Raw genomic sequence first — 14780 nt, 5'->3', positions numbered from 1 at the left:
ATTTTATATACATACATGGATATATTATCCTTACATCAATTATCATATACACATACGTACACGAGTTAATTATTTACGCACATGTAAAGTTCGGGTATATAGGTATCAAGATTTTATGGTATTGTCAGGAGGCTAAAGTATATTGTATAAGATTAATGGAAAAAAATCTTTGTTCTATGCTTTTGCTTATTACAAAAATCATCTTTATGTGACTAATGCCATGTGTGCGTGTGAGATAGTAAGAATATAGTACTGTAGTTATATCTTAATATTTAAAGTTTTATTCGTTTTCTGTGATGTATAATATAACCATTTTCTATTATCATTCAGGTTTTGTTATTTGAAGTTGTTGTTTAGTTATTTCTGTATTAAAGAAATATATAATCTAGTTAACGTAGATATGAAAACTTCTGTATTCTTAATTTACCTTATTTCACTAAAATTAATTAGCTTATAAGAAACTAACTATATATATATATATATATTATATGAGGTTTTAAGCTTGAGATAATGTTTAGGTAGGTTTTAATTCATGTTTATTCCGTCGAAGTGAATTTAGAAGTCAAACAACTGCAACAGACTCAACGATGCTCCAGGTAGCAAGGCAGTGTAGTTAGCATATGACGCTAACATCTCATCTATTAATGGGAATTCATATTTTTCAGTACAAAATAAGTTAACTTCAAAAAATATTGTATTGTTAAGTATTCTAGGTTATATTTTTTATCTAAGTTGGTGTAGATGTTACTAGAGAGTTAAATTAGCGTTATTTGTTAACTTAGCGACTTGTGGTAAGTTAGCCGTTTATGACGTCACGCGCCAAGCGTTGTCTGGGCGGGAAGTTTTGTTTTTGCTTGTGATCAATAAGTGGATTTTCGGCGTTTATAAGTAATCCTGAGCTCCCTACGGCATTGTAAGTACTCATATACCTTTATGAGTTTATAAGTAAATGAAATTTAAGTAAAACAAATTCTTAAAGTAGTGAAAAGTTACTTAAAATAACATTAACAGCAAACAGGACCCCATCTCTTATTTCGGTAAAGTGCCTTGTGTTTTTCTTCCAAACGTTCACAAACTTTAATAAATATGGAATAAGAGATATAAAAAGTTATAAAGGAAGAGATGTAATATGAGGATAATAAATATAACACCAGAAGCCATTAAATAAGATAAGGCAATGGTAACCAAATTCATATTACATTTCTTCCTTTATTTTGTTTTCTCTTATGTATTGTATATATTATATCCGGCTGGTAATACACATCCGGCTTGAGCTTTTAATTTATTCCACAATAGAGCCGGATGCTGCAGCGTGTGTAAAAATAATAATAATTGATCTTTTAATCCACTAAGGAAAGGTTTTTGTCTTCTGTGCTGTATAAAATATCTGTTTTCTATTATTTAGGCTTTTATTATTATTTGAGGCTTTGGATTGGTTATTTTTATATATTAAAGGAAAAATATAATCTAGTTAACTTTGGTATATGTTAAGGTCTTAGATATGAAAGCTTATGTATTACTTAATTTACCTTATTTCACTATAATTAATTAGTTTGTCATAAGAAACTAATTATATATATTATTAAGAGTTTGATATAATGTTTAGGTAGATTTTAATTCGTGTTTATTTCGTCAAAGTCAATTTAGAAGCCAAACATAACTGGTATAGACTTCGTTAACATCACCAACGTTGCTTAAGATAGCGAAGTGAGAATATGTTAGGTATTTGTCTCTTTTAGGAATATTAACATAAACTAGTCAAATATAACCTAAACTTTACTTTGATAGTTACTGTATGATTTATGTTATATCGGTTTAAATTAGGTAGAATAGTTAGCGTAAAGTGCTAACATCGTATCTACTTATAGTAATTCATATTTTTCAGTATAAACTAAGGTTAGATTCACACAATTATCACATTTTAATTTATTCTAAGTTACATTTTTAATCTAAGTTGGTTTAAATGTGACTAGAGAGTTAAATTAGCGTTATTTGTTAACTTAGCGACTTGTGTTAAGTTAGCCGCTTATGACGTCACGCGCCAAGTGTTGTTTGGGCGGGAAGTTTTGTTTTTTGCTTGTGATCATTAAGTGGATTTTCGGCGTTTATAAGTAACCCTGAGCTCCCTACGGCATTGTAAGTACTCCTATACCTTTATGAGTTTATAAGTAAATGAAATGTAAGTTATATAAGTTCTTAAAATAGTGAAACGTGACTTAAAATAACATCAACAGGTAAGACGATCCATCTCTTATTTCGGTAAAGTATCTTGTGGTTTATTCTCCTTCCAAACGTTCACAAACTTTAATAAACATGGAATAAGAGATAAATAATGATAAAGGAAGAGAGGTAATATAAGGAGAATAGAAACATCGGAAGCCATTAAATAAGATAAGGCAATGGTAACCAAATTCATATTACATTTTTTCCTTTATTCTTTGTTCTTCTATGTATTGTATTTATCATTATATCCGGCTGGTAATACACATCCGGCTTGAGCTCTTAATATATTCCCTAGTAGAGAGCCGGATGTTACAACGTGTGTATAAATAATAACTTGAAGGAAAGGTTTTTGTCTTCTGTGCTGTATAATATAACCGTTTTTTTTTCTATTATTTAAACTTTTATTATTATTAAAGGAAAATTCTAATCTAGTTGACTTTGGTATATGTTAAGGCCTTAGATACGAAAGGTTCTGTATTACTTAATTTACATTATTTCACTATAATTAATTAGTTTGTCATAAGAAACTAATTATATATATTATATAAATAATAAATAACTAAAATAAATAAATATTGAAGTGATAACCGTGGTAACATTCTGAGGTGTTCCTATTACCACTATGCTATGTGTACTATTCCAGGTGATACTAAATGTTACATAATACAGTGCCTACAGGAGAGCTCAGGTTCTCAACTGGCTCAGCCATGTTAATACCTGTATTATTATTATCCACTCTGAATCTGTGTTTTTCTGACTAAATAAACTATCAATTCAAGAGGAATTTGAGTTTGATATAATATTTAGGTAGGTTTTAATTCATATTTATTCGCCAAAGTCAATTTAGAAACGAAATCACTGGTATAGACTTCGCTAACATCAACGATGCTTAAGATAGCAAAGAGAGTGATCTGTTAGGTATTTGTCTTTTTTCAGAAATATAACATAAACTAATCAAATATAACCTAAACTTTACTTAGACAGTTACTGTATGATTTATTTTGTATTGGTTTAGGTCAGGTAGTGTAGTTAGCGTAAAGTGCTAACATCGTATCTACTCAGTAATTCATATTTTCGGTATAAACTAAGGTTAAATTCGCACAATTATCATACCATAAATTATTCTTAGTTATTTTTTTTATCAAAGTTGGTGTAGATGTTACTAGAGAGTTAAATATGCGTGTTTTGTGAACTTAGCGACTTGTGGTAAGTTAGCCGTTTATGACGTCACGCGCCAAGTGTTGTTTGGGCGGGAAGTTTTGTTTTGTCTGTAATCATGAAGTGGATTTTCGGCGTTTATAATTAACCCTGAGCTCTCTGCGGCATTGTAAGTACTCCGATACCTTTATGAGTTTATAAGTAAGTGAAATTTAAGTGATAAAAGTTCTATAAGTAGTGAAAAGTGACTTAAAATATCGTTAACAGTGTCTTGCTGTTTTTCTCCTTCCAAGCGTTCAGAAACTTTTATAAATATGGAATAAGAGATAAATATGGATAAATAGTGATAAGAGAAGAGTTGGAATATAAGGATAAAAGATATAAACACTAGATGCTATAAATAAGTTAAGGCGTTAAGACAATTATATTAATATATATATAATGTAATATGATAACTTATTATTTCATATAGCTAGTAATAGTGAATAAAGATGGGGATAATGAAGAACCTTTTACAGTGAGACGGTATTTTTTTTATTCATCTATCAACTATCACATCGGCTTTGGTATAGGGGGGGCCTTGTGTATTGCACTGCTGAAAAAAAATATATATTTATATTTATATATTTATATTATATTTATCATTTGGTCTATACAGCTTACTACAGTCTTCTTAATACATGTCTAAACACTCCCTAGGTTAGCTGTTAGTTAAGAATATAATTGAGATTTTTAACCTCTTGAGTACGATAACTTGAGTGAGATGGTACTCTTTACTATGAGGGTGTTAGGGCATTGTACTCGGATTAAATCATCGTACTCAAGTGGAGGGCTAAAGTCATCGTACTCAAGGCGTTAAAACACGATTCGGTGGGAAAAAATAGCAATCGTTGGTTTATTTTCTATTTTACTAACATTCAGGTAAAAATATTCTTCAATATTCTTCATTGGTATTGAGAATTACTACCATATGACATCTAGTTTTAATAACATGGTAAAGACTAGAGCGACGTGAAAGTATAAAGGATTGAAAAAAACACAAAAGAAAAGCGTTATACTGTACAGTCCGTTAAGGTTCCGATCCTCCTGTCGCGTGAGTCAACAGTTTCTAACGCATATACTCTGAGACACATTCGTTAATTCTACCATTAATGAGTGGTAACCGTACAGTCAAACTATGTATACTTAATACACACACAATGAAATGCATCATCTATGTATTATAAGGATTACAATCTAAGACGTGACAGTTGTGTGTGTGTGTGTGTGTGTTGGGTAGCCTATCAGTGTTTGTATTTGCCAAGCTATTTGAGGAAATTAGCAAAATATCACTACGTGTTCCATCATTTTTTCTGTACTAGGCTAATAATCTACATGATCGCTGTGGTTAATTTGATAGAATTATAGACACATGATATTTTTTTTTGACGATTCATTCACTATGATTTAAGGCACAGTAATAAGACTGCGTGCCGTAGGTATCGATATTATGAAAGCGTAAAATCCTCAAGGACTTTCATTACTACACCAACAAATATTAAGGTCTTTAAACGCGTAACATAATAACTATATATAAAATAATACTCAATTTCAATGGATTCGGTAAACACAAACGTAGATATGATTTTTTTTTTAAACATTCAGTATTAATAATTTTCACAAGACAAATTAGAATGACAGTTTTAATGGGGCAGAGCGGACGAGGCTGTCATAATTGAATCATAACCACAATTTGCTAACCTCGACAAGATACAGTGATGGTAGATAATGGTTACTACACTTTGGGATTGTCAGAAGGATTAATGTTTGTTATGGTGTCGCCCAAGAGAACAGTATAGAAAATTAGAAGAAGAGATTATGATAAGAAAATGGCTTTGATATAGCCACCGTACTGTGTGTGTGATGATAATAGGTTATGTATACAGAAGAGCTTCATTAGGGGAACAGTACAGCAACGTGTATAAATAAACAAAAGCGCATCAAGCCTAAAGAGACAGACAAAGTAGGATTTTCACGGTGAAAATAATACATACATTTATAATTTACCCCCAAAAAACGATAAACTGAAAAACAAAATGAAAATCCAATTAAATTTCCATCATAGTGAATAATAATAATAATAATAATAATCATCTACTTTACCAAACAAACTCGGTTCTTTCTCATATATAATGTGGGTGAAAATGGCCGGTGTCAGGGCGGGTATCAGGAGGCGATGAATGATCCAGTGGTGTATGAAAGAGTTTACTTAGTGCGGGTGTATGAGAGTTCACTTAGTGCAGGTGTATGAGAGTTCACTTAGTGCGGGTGTATGAGAGTTCACTTAGTGCGGGTGTATGAGAGTTCACTTAGTGCGGGTGCATGTATAGAACTTTTGGGTATATTTGAATAATGTGTAAACTAGGAGAGAACAAAACATTGTTCTTCGGTGGTATTCTGGGGATGTTCTAGTGAGAGTAGTGTTCTAATAGGGGTGTTCTAGTAGGTATGTGTAAAGGGGTGTTGTTCTAGTGGGGGTATAGAACGATGGTTTAGGTTTTAACCTTTGAGGAAGATGGTTTAAGTTTTAACCCTTTGAGGACGATGGTTTAAGTTTTAACCTTTGAGGACGATGGTTTAAGTTTTAACCCTTTGAGGACGATGGTTTAAGTTTTAACCTTTGAGGACGATGGTTTAAGTTTTAACCCTTTGAGGAAGATGGTTTAAGTTTTAACCTTTGAGGACGATGATTTAAGTTTTAACCATTGAGGACGATGGTTTAAGTTTTAACCTTTGAGGACGATGGTTTTAAGTTTTAACCTTTGAGGACGATGGTTTAAGTTTTAACCTTTGAGGACGATGGTTTAAGTTTTAACCCTTTGATGAAGTTGGTTTAATTTTTATAGCCTAAACCATCGTCCTCAAAGGGTAAAGAGAATTGCTGCTAATGTTAAAACAATATTGGTGGGGTTTTTTGGCAGTGTTTTTGAATAAGATAAAATTCATTTTTTTTTTGTGTTTGAGCGAAAATATGTGTTTTTTTCCGTGTTTAAGTGAGTTTGTCTTAGATAATTAACAACTACACACCGAAACAAACAAACATACAAACAAACAAACAAACATCGTATAGCTAAAAATGTTTATATATATCTATCTATCTATATATAAATGCCATTGGTGTAGGTACGGTTCTTAATTAATATACATGGTTGGTATATACATTGGATCAACCCTCATATGTACTGTATAAGTATACTTAATGCTAAAAAAGGCTCCCTAAGTGAAACTCCTTACCACAATACATCAAACATCAATAGAAATAAATACAAGTTTGTCTTAGTCTATGTATACATTAAATATACATTTTTTTTTACCATACACTAAAGGGGAAAACAGAATATCCTTCACGTAAGCGCTGGTCCTGGTTCCCTGATGTCATGTTGAGTAATGGGCCAACAGGTATAGACTGACTGGATAATGGCGTCTGATCATTTAACTCTTGGTAGGCGAGACGTGGAACTGGTTTGTGACTGGTATATATGTCCACCAGTTTAGACAGTTGATCAGTCATTCCGGCGCCGTGGTTCAGTCATTATATATCTCGAGTCTTTGTAAACATAACGATAGGGAACCAGTTTAATAATGACCCCCAAAAATAATTAAAAATAAAAAGCAATTAGTCGTTTTTTACACCTGGATCAACCAGGTCTTTGAGATGCTGCCGCTACACTACGCCATAATCGCTACTCTATTATATACTGCATCAAACAGCGAATAAATTAAATGCCCTGGGAGTTAGACTACAATGAGAGGGAGGGGGTTGGGATGGAGACAGAGAGGGAGGAGAGAGGAGGGGATTAGTGAGAGGGACAGAGAGAGGGGGGGAGGTTCAGAGAGAGATAGAGAGTGGGAGGGACAGAGAGGTAGCTAGTGGGAGGGACAAAGAGAGGGGGTAGGGACAGAGATAGAGAGTGGGAGGGACAGAGAGAGAGAAGGAGAGGCAGAGAGAGAGGGGAGGAGGGTGAGAGTCTTTTGATTATTGCAAAATTATAAACAAAACAAAAGTCATGGATGAGAATACAAACACACTTGTTGTCTTTTTGTTTACCTTCATCTCTACACTAACCTTCTCTCGGTACCGCACCTTGACGGGTCGTGAGTACCGAGAGCTATGAATGGGTGATAAAAGCAGGTATATAATAATAATATGGACGCATTCCTGACGCAGGTATATGTAAAATGTATACCTTCCTGGTTCATATTTTGCACTGATGATCATTATTTATGTATATGTATAATCCCAAGTGAGGTTTAGAACTATTGTTTACATCTGTTTACACCTATTAGACGTATAATACAGGTAACTCTAGGGGATATATCTCCCTTTACAGGTGACAAGTGAGTTAATTAACCTGGGCAACACCTGTGTTATGTTGAGACGGCATGAAGACCGTCAACACGTGTTCTGTTTCATTAGATTAGTCTACAGGTGTGCCATAACCACAGGCTATCTTCTACAGGTGGGTGTGTGTGTTACTATAAGGCGACATATCGGTATGTCTTCCACGAGTGGGACGATATACGATATATCATACACGAGTTACTGGGCGACTATATCCTCTGTAAGTGTGGCTATATAAAGATATCATTCATCCACAAGAGTGCCACCTGATATCATCCACAAGTACACTACACTGAGATATAACACGTATAGCCTTTATATCATGTGCTATATATGGCATTGGATCGTCCATACTTGTGCTACACGACGCTATACTGCCCAAGAGGTGTGCCTGCTACCATCATGTATAGCTGTGTGTGTGTGTATACAGGTGTGTATGTGTGTACAGTATGTACAGGTGTTAGAGCACGATGCAGGTGTGGCTCTGTATGCGGCTCTTGGTGGTGAAGGTGGAGGTGTGAGCCACGACCGGTGATGTCCCTCGGTCTACCATCTCGACGCTGCCTCCGACATGCACCACCCTATCGTTGAGTGGCGTCACCACCTTCACCACCTCGTGCGGCAGTTTGAGGCCCGTCTTAGTATCGTTGTGGGTGTAGTGGTTGTCGATGAGGACGTCTGGTAGCGGTGTGTTCTGTCTCTGTGGTTGTGTTGGGTTGCTGGTGTTATTGACGAAAGGTTTGTGGTTGAAGTTTTGTTGGTGGTGGTGGTTGAGGCTGGTAGGAGGAGGCTTCTCGTGGGTGGTGCTCCTGACCCTCTCCATCAGCTCCTGCGCGGTGGGTATCTGTACCTGGGCCTCTTCCGTCGGGGAGGGCTTCGTCAGGCCGTCGATGATGGGCAGTGCTGAGTTAGAGAAGCCCACGTTGGAGTAAGTACGGCCTGTGTGATGGGCAAGAGGAGGAGGATGACGATACACTATTATGACTGTTTAGGTTAGGTTAGATTAGGTTAGGCTAGGCTGGGTTAGGTAAGGTCAGGTTACGTTAAGTTGGGTTAAGTTTGGATAGGTTAGGTCGGGTCAGGTTAGGTTAGGTCAATATTTACACGAAAAATTACATGTATGTACAGATACACTCCAGAGAACCACTGTTATTGTCGTGTTTACCTAAGACTTTTGGCCTATTCCCTCATCCCCTCATTCCCTAACCCCCTGACCCCTCCGCCCCCTTCACCTCCTTACCCCCTTACATCCGCACACCCTCACCCCCCTCACCCCCTCCAGGATTACAACACACCTGTACACGGTCTATTGTTATTTACCTGACTATACCTCACTACACAATGGTTCTTTATGTTCCTTGTTACCTCCAGTTAATGTGTGAAACTGTACCACCTGTACCTAACCTAACCTAACCTAACCTAACCTAACCAAACCTAACTAATTTATGCTTACATCTGTGTGATGCTGGATGCTGTATGAGTGTTTGTGCTCAGACAAACACAGAGGTAAGCAGACAGACACTCACAGAAAGACAGACAGACAGACAGGACCGAAAGCAATACCCTGCCCCCACAGCTACACGCCAGATTAATAATAATAATAATAATAATAATAATAATAATAATGTAATTAATTTTGAGTATACAGCTTAGGGCTTCCTTGACACACACACACACACACACACACACACACACACACACACACACACACACACACACACACACAGGCTTGGGAATTATCCTGACAAACGAGGTTAAACAGTTTTATTCCGGCACAAACTGAATACGAAAATAAGGGCAAAGTTCAGTGAGGAGTTTTATTTAAACTGCAAAAAGGATATTAACGTCTCTCTCTCTCTCTCTCTCTCTCTCTCTCTCTCTCTCTCTCTCTCTCTCTCTCTCTCTCTCTGCGTCTTTGTTTCCAGAGGATATAAGGGGAGGGTGCTTGGATGGAAGTAAAGGGGTATTGAGAGAGGGGTAGGAGAGGGGGGGGAAAGGTGAGGTAGGGAAGTGCTTAGGAGGAAGTCAAGGAGGTGTTGAGTGGGAAGGAAAGGGAGGGGGATACTGAAGGGGTAGGGGTGAGTGGTATTGAGAAGGGAGGGAAGGGGAGGGGGTGGTGAAAGGGAAGGCAGGAGGATGAAGAGAGGGGAGGGGGAAGAGGAGGGAAAGGAAGAGGAGAGAGGTGTTGAGAGGGAGGGGAGGGATGTCAAGGGGGGAGGGAGGGGGTGATGAGGTGAAGTGGGGTGAGAGAGATCCTGACGATGAAATATGGGGGCGGCATCAGTCAGGCTCATGGCCGGCTTTTGAGGGAGATTTATATTAAGGGGAAGCTGCATCGTGTGTGTACGTGACCTGTGTGTGTATGTATGCGTATATATGTGTGCGTATGCCTATGTTCAGTATGTGGTCTATAATGCGTACAAGTGGGCAGGTGGGATTTTCGCGCGTTCGCTTTGTTTATATTGATCAGCTGTTGACCAAAATAATTAAGTGTTTTTGGCGGGAAACTTCATTGAGGAGTCAGTTGTTTGTTCCTTGTTATCAAATATTCTGATCTACTGTCTTGTGTAGGCGAAGAAAATGGTAGTTTGAGGATTATTTACTTACATACATACATACATACATACATACTTACATACATACATACATACATACATACATACTTCCATACATACATGCAGAGACAAAGATGGGGAGAAAAAAACGATAAGAGAAAATAAAGGTAAGAACACCTGTATGTGAATAATTAATTAACCAAAGTGGTGTTACCTTAATGAATAATGAGAAGAAATATTCACTACTGATGAATGAAGTTTTTATCGATCATGATTTTTCTTAGTGCTTTTTGGTAGTGATTGTGTGATGGTAGTAGTGGTGGTGATGGTGGTTGTGGTAGCAGTAATGTTTATTGTGCTGATGTTTTTAGTAGTAGTGGTGGAGGTACTGGTAATGGTGCAGATGCTGGTAGTAGTAGTAGTAGTAGTGGCGCTATTGCTACTAGTAGTTACAGTGGTGGAGGTGGTGCTGATGCTAGCAATAGTTATAGCGGTGGTGTAGATGCTAGTGCTACTAATAGTGATGCTGGTGCTGGTAGTAGTGGCGGTGATGGTCGTTGTAGTAAGGGTGGTGGTGATAGTAATGGTGGTTGCTTTAGTAGTAATAGTGATTGTAATGATTGTGGTGATAGTAGTAGTTGTGGTGATGGTGGTGGTCGCTGTGATAGCTATAATGGTGGTTGGGATATTCATTATATTGGAGGTAGTAGTGTTGGTGGTTGTAGCGGCGTGTGTGTATGTATGTATGTATGTATGTGCATCTTATCCTCCCCTTACCTGACGAGTAGTGTTTACTCTATCGGCTCTGGGATAAGGATGACAGGTTCTGGAAAGACATCACAGAAGGGAGACTGAGCCAAAGGGAGAGTTATTGTTTTAGAGTTTAAAGCGATCAACAACATGGATAGGAGATGCTGGACTACATACATACATACATACATACATACATACATACATATATACATACATATATACATACATACATACATACATACATACATACATACATACATACATACAGTACATACATATAGAAATACAGAAATACATAGTCTCACGCGCATACACACAGACACACAACTATACACACACACACAAACACTTGGGACATATTTACTATTCCCAAAGAAAGAAAGAAAGAAAAAAAGAGTGTGCATTAATCCCTTTATTGATATTCCTAGACGGTAACAAAACATTAACTCTCACCCCAACCGCTAGACCCCCTGTGCCCCTTCTCTATGACGTCACTAGTACCCTAACTTCCCCCGCCTCCCCCACCAACCCCCCCCAAAAAAAAAACACTACACAAACAAAAAACAAAAAAAACAAATTAGGGCCCCACATCTCCCCTTACGGTACGCCTTCCTTAGCTGTTTACGTCCATGCAGTAGTAGCCAATGACAGGCCCCCATAGTGAGGAAATAGGTAAGAAATATTTTTTTTTCTAGGGTGGCTTAAGGACGGGAGATGGTCGTACTGGGAAATAAAATGACTTTTTGTTTATAATGACAATTGGATTAAGATTTAAGTGTGGTTTGCTTTGGTATCTATCTGTTTGTCTATCTATCTATCTATTTACTGGATCTATCTATCTGTCTGTCTGTCTGTCTGTCTATCTATCTCTATATTTATTTCTGTCAATCTATATATTTATATTTATTTATCTCTATCTATCTAGCTATCTATCGAGTCATTCTTACCTCTGGGTTTCTCTGGGCCGCCCTTAGACACCTCGAGAGGACCCACATGAGAGTTGGCGGTGGGCGGCTGCATCTGATGGGCGGCAGTGGGTGGCGGTGGATGGGGTATCTGATTATTGGTGGTGGGCGTGGGTGGCGGTATCTGATTGGTGGGTGGTGGTGGTAGTGCAGCTGCGGCAGGAGTGAGGGAGGGTGTTGGAGTGTTGGTGAGGGAGCGGCGGGCCACGTCCTCGAAGGTAATGGGTGAGTAGTTCCTCGAGACGTTGGAGCCACGCCGTTGGTCTGCCACGTCCTGAGCGACGATGGACTGAGGTAGTGTGACTTGACCCTTTACTGACGGCCGCCCCTCGCAGTCAGTCAACCAGTAGGTCTTCATAATACCTGACGGAGTAGAAGAAAGAGGTGGAGATGGTGTGTATTGGTTTACTGGTTATTCACTCTCTTGGAAAACTTGAGGCTCACAGGATCGAAAATATACACTTATAGTCAATTCTAGTTTAGGTTTTCATAATGCCTGAAGGCGTAGAAGAAGGAGGAGCTGGTGTAAAGTGGCTAACCGGTTATGCTCTCACCTTGAAGTCTCAAGGACACAGAATCGAAATGTAAACATAAGGAAGTGAACACAGACCAATTATTGGCTCTGGCAGTAAGCTGAGTCATTATGGCACTTACCTACCTACCTTGTGGCAGCACTTACCTTGAGACACTTACCTACCTACCTTGTTACACTTACCTACTACTTGTGGCACTGTCAGGTATAGGTAATTATCCCTCTTACTCCCACCATTGTCACAGTCGTGACAACATTGTATTTATTGAGTTCGCATGTTACACCGAGTACCCGTAAGGTGTTATTATTTTGGTCACAGTTGTTACGATAATTGTGGCTCCGTTATGCTCACTTTGTTACATCATCAGTGCTCAGCCAATCATTAAGTCTAGATTTTGTTACTTCACCAGTGCTCAGCCAATCATTGAGTCTAGATTTTGTTACGTCACCAGTGCTCAGTCAATCATTAAGTCTAGATTTTGATACGTCACCAGCGCTCAGCCAGTCATTGAATCTAAATTTTGTTATGTCACTGGTTTTCATCCAATTAAAATTCGCGTCAAGAGCGTCTTAACCAATCAGGATTCACGTCACCAGCAACTAGCCAATCAAAGTCTTCCGTGGTCAGACCGGTCGAGAATTATCTGGGATAAGGAGGATGTTGTGGTGCTTGAGGGAGTGAGGGGGGTCAGGGAGTTCAAGTAGGAAGTGAGAGGGGTCGTAGAGGAGGTCAGGGGGTCGAGAAGGAGGTGCGAGGGGTCGGGGAGGAGGTCAGGAGGATCAAAGGGAAGGTCAGGGATGTCAAGGAGGAAGTGAGGGGGTCAAGGAAGAGGTCAGGGCGTCAAGAAGGAGGTCAGGGGGTCAAGGAAGAGGTCAGGGGTGATTAATGGGCAAGAAATGACTCTGGATGCTTCTCTGATAGCCGCTATAAATGAGAGAGAGAGAAAATAGAAAGATAGAGAGTAGAGGGAGATTAGTAGAGACAAAGAGAAAGAAAGTGAATAGAGATAACGAGCGAGAGAAAGGAGGAAATTGATAGAGAAAGAGAGAGGGTAAGAGAACTAAAGATAGAGAGAAACATAAAGAGAGAGAGATTGGTAGAAAGAATGAGAGAGAAAGAATAGAGATTGATAGAAAGAATGAGAGAGAGAGAGAGAGAGAATAAAGATGAAAAGAAAGAGAGTGAGATTGATATTAAAGAGAGATAGAGAGAGACAAAGAATCATGGATCACCCTCAAGTCAGCTAAACATCCCCTCAAACGTACGAATCACAACTATCCATCTGGCGGTCTAAGTCAGTCTGGCAGTCTGTTGGTTTTATCTCGTGGGAGCCATTGGTGGATTTACTTGATCCACCAGAGAGTGAGAACGGGTGTAGGGAGAGAGAGAGGGGTGAGGGAGAGAGAGGGGGGTAAGGGAGAGAGAGAGAGAGGTGAGGGAGAGAGAGGGGTGTAGAGAGAGAGAGGGTGAGGGAGAGAGAGGGTGGAGGGAGAGAGAGAGGGGTGAGGGAGAGAGAGGGGTGAGGGAGAGAGAGAGGGGTGAGGGAGAGAGAGGGGCAGAGAGAGAGGGTGAGGGAGAGAGAGGGGTGACGGAGAGAGAGAGGGGTGAGAGAGAGAGCGAGACAAAAATAAAGAGAATACAGATAAAGAGAGAAGTGAGGGAGACAGAAGGAAAGAGTGAATAGAGATAAAGAACGACAGAGAAAAGGAGAAATAGATAAATAGAGAGACAAAGAAAACAAAATATATAGCCACAGAATATATCCTCTCCTCTCTATGCCAGTTGGAGCGAGATAGGAGTCCATATTGTTCTGTTATTACCAGCGAGTCATTAGTGAGGTGTAATCGGATTGTTAATGAACCTTAGTGCAGGATTAATTGAGTGTGTTGGTGGAGGGGGTGGGGGGAGGTGTTGGTGGAGGGGGTGGGGGGGAGGAGGTGTGTGGTGTGGAGAGTGAGGTGGGAAAGGGCGGGGGAGGTGTTTGTTGTTGAGGGTGTGTGTATGTGAAGGAGCCAAATAATGCTGGACATAATGCACGTTCTAAACACACACTCACACACACACACACACACACGTACACACGTACACACACACGTACACCACACATATCTCCACCGAATTGTTTCAGTCAATCCTAGATAATTGATTCCTTAACTCCCCTTCTTATCTGCCCACCAGCCATCTGATCTCCGAGAGACCAAACTCGACTCTG

The 14780-nt window shown here is 38.9% G+C and overlaps 1 protein-coding gene across 5 annotated transcripts in view; it reads right to left on the bottom strand.

Moving 5' to 3' along the window:
• Positions 1-6167: 6167 nt before the first annotated feature.
• Positions 6168-14780, bottom strand: part of LOC121868538 (soluble guanylate cyclase 88E-like) — a 77433-nt gene continuing 68820 nt past the window's right edge. For 4 of the 5 annotated variants that reach the window (XM_042369242.1, XM_042369243.1, XM_042369241.1 and 1 more), the window contains exons 15-16: positions 12018-12398; positions 6168-8701 (exon numbers count right to left, since the gene is read on the bottom strand). In XM_042369242.1, coding sequence (XP_042225176.1) covers positions 8223-8701; positions 12018-12398 — 860 coding nt within the window. In that variant the 3' untranslated portion in view covers positions 6168-8222. Of the gene's footprint in view, positions 8702-11094; positions 11144-12017; positions 12399-14780 lie in introns of all 5 variants that reach the window. The other variant, XM_042369245.1, reaches the window with a different exon arrangement.

The sequence above is a fragment of the Homarus americanus genome, unplaced genomic scaffold (genome assembly GCF_018991925.1).
Source record: "Homarus americanus isolate GMGI-L3 unplaced genomic scaffold, GMGI_Hamer_2.0 scaffold59495, whole genome shotgun sequence".
In the NCBI taxonomy this organism is placed as follows: Eukaryota; Metazoa; Arthropoda; class Malacostraca; order Decapoda; family Nephropidae; genus Homarus; species Homarus americanus.
This window is presented reverse-complemented; position numbering and strand designations above follow the sequence as displayed.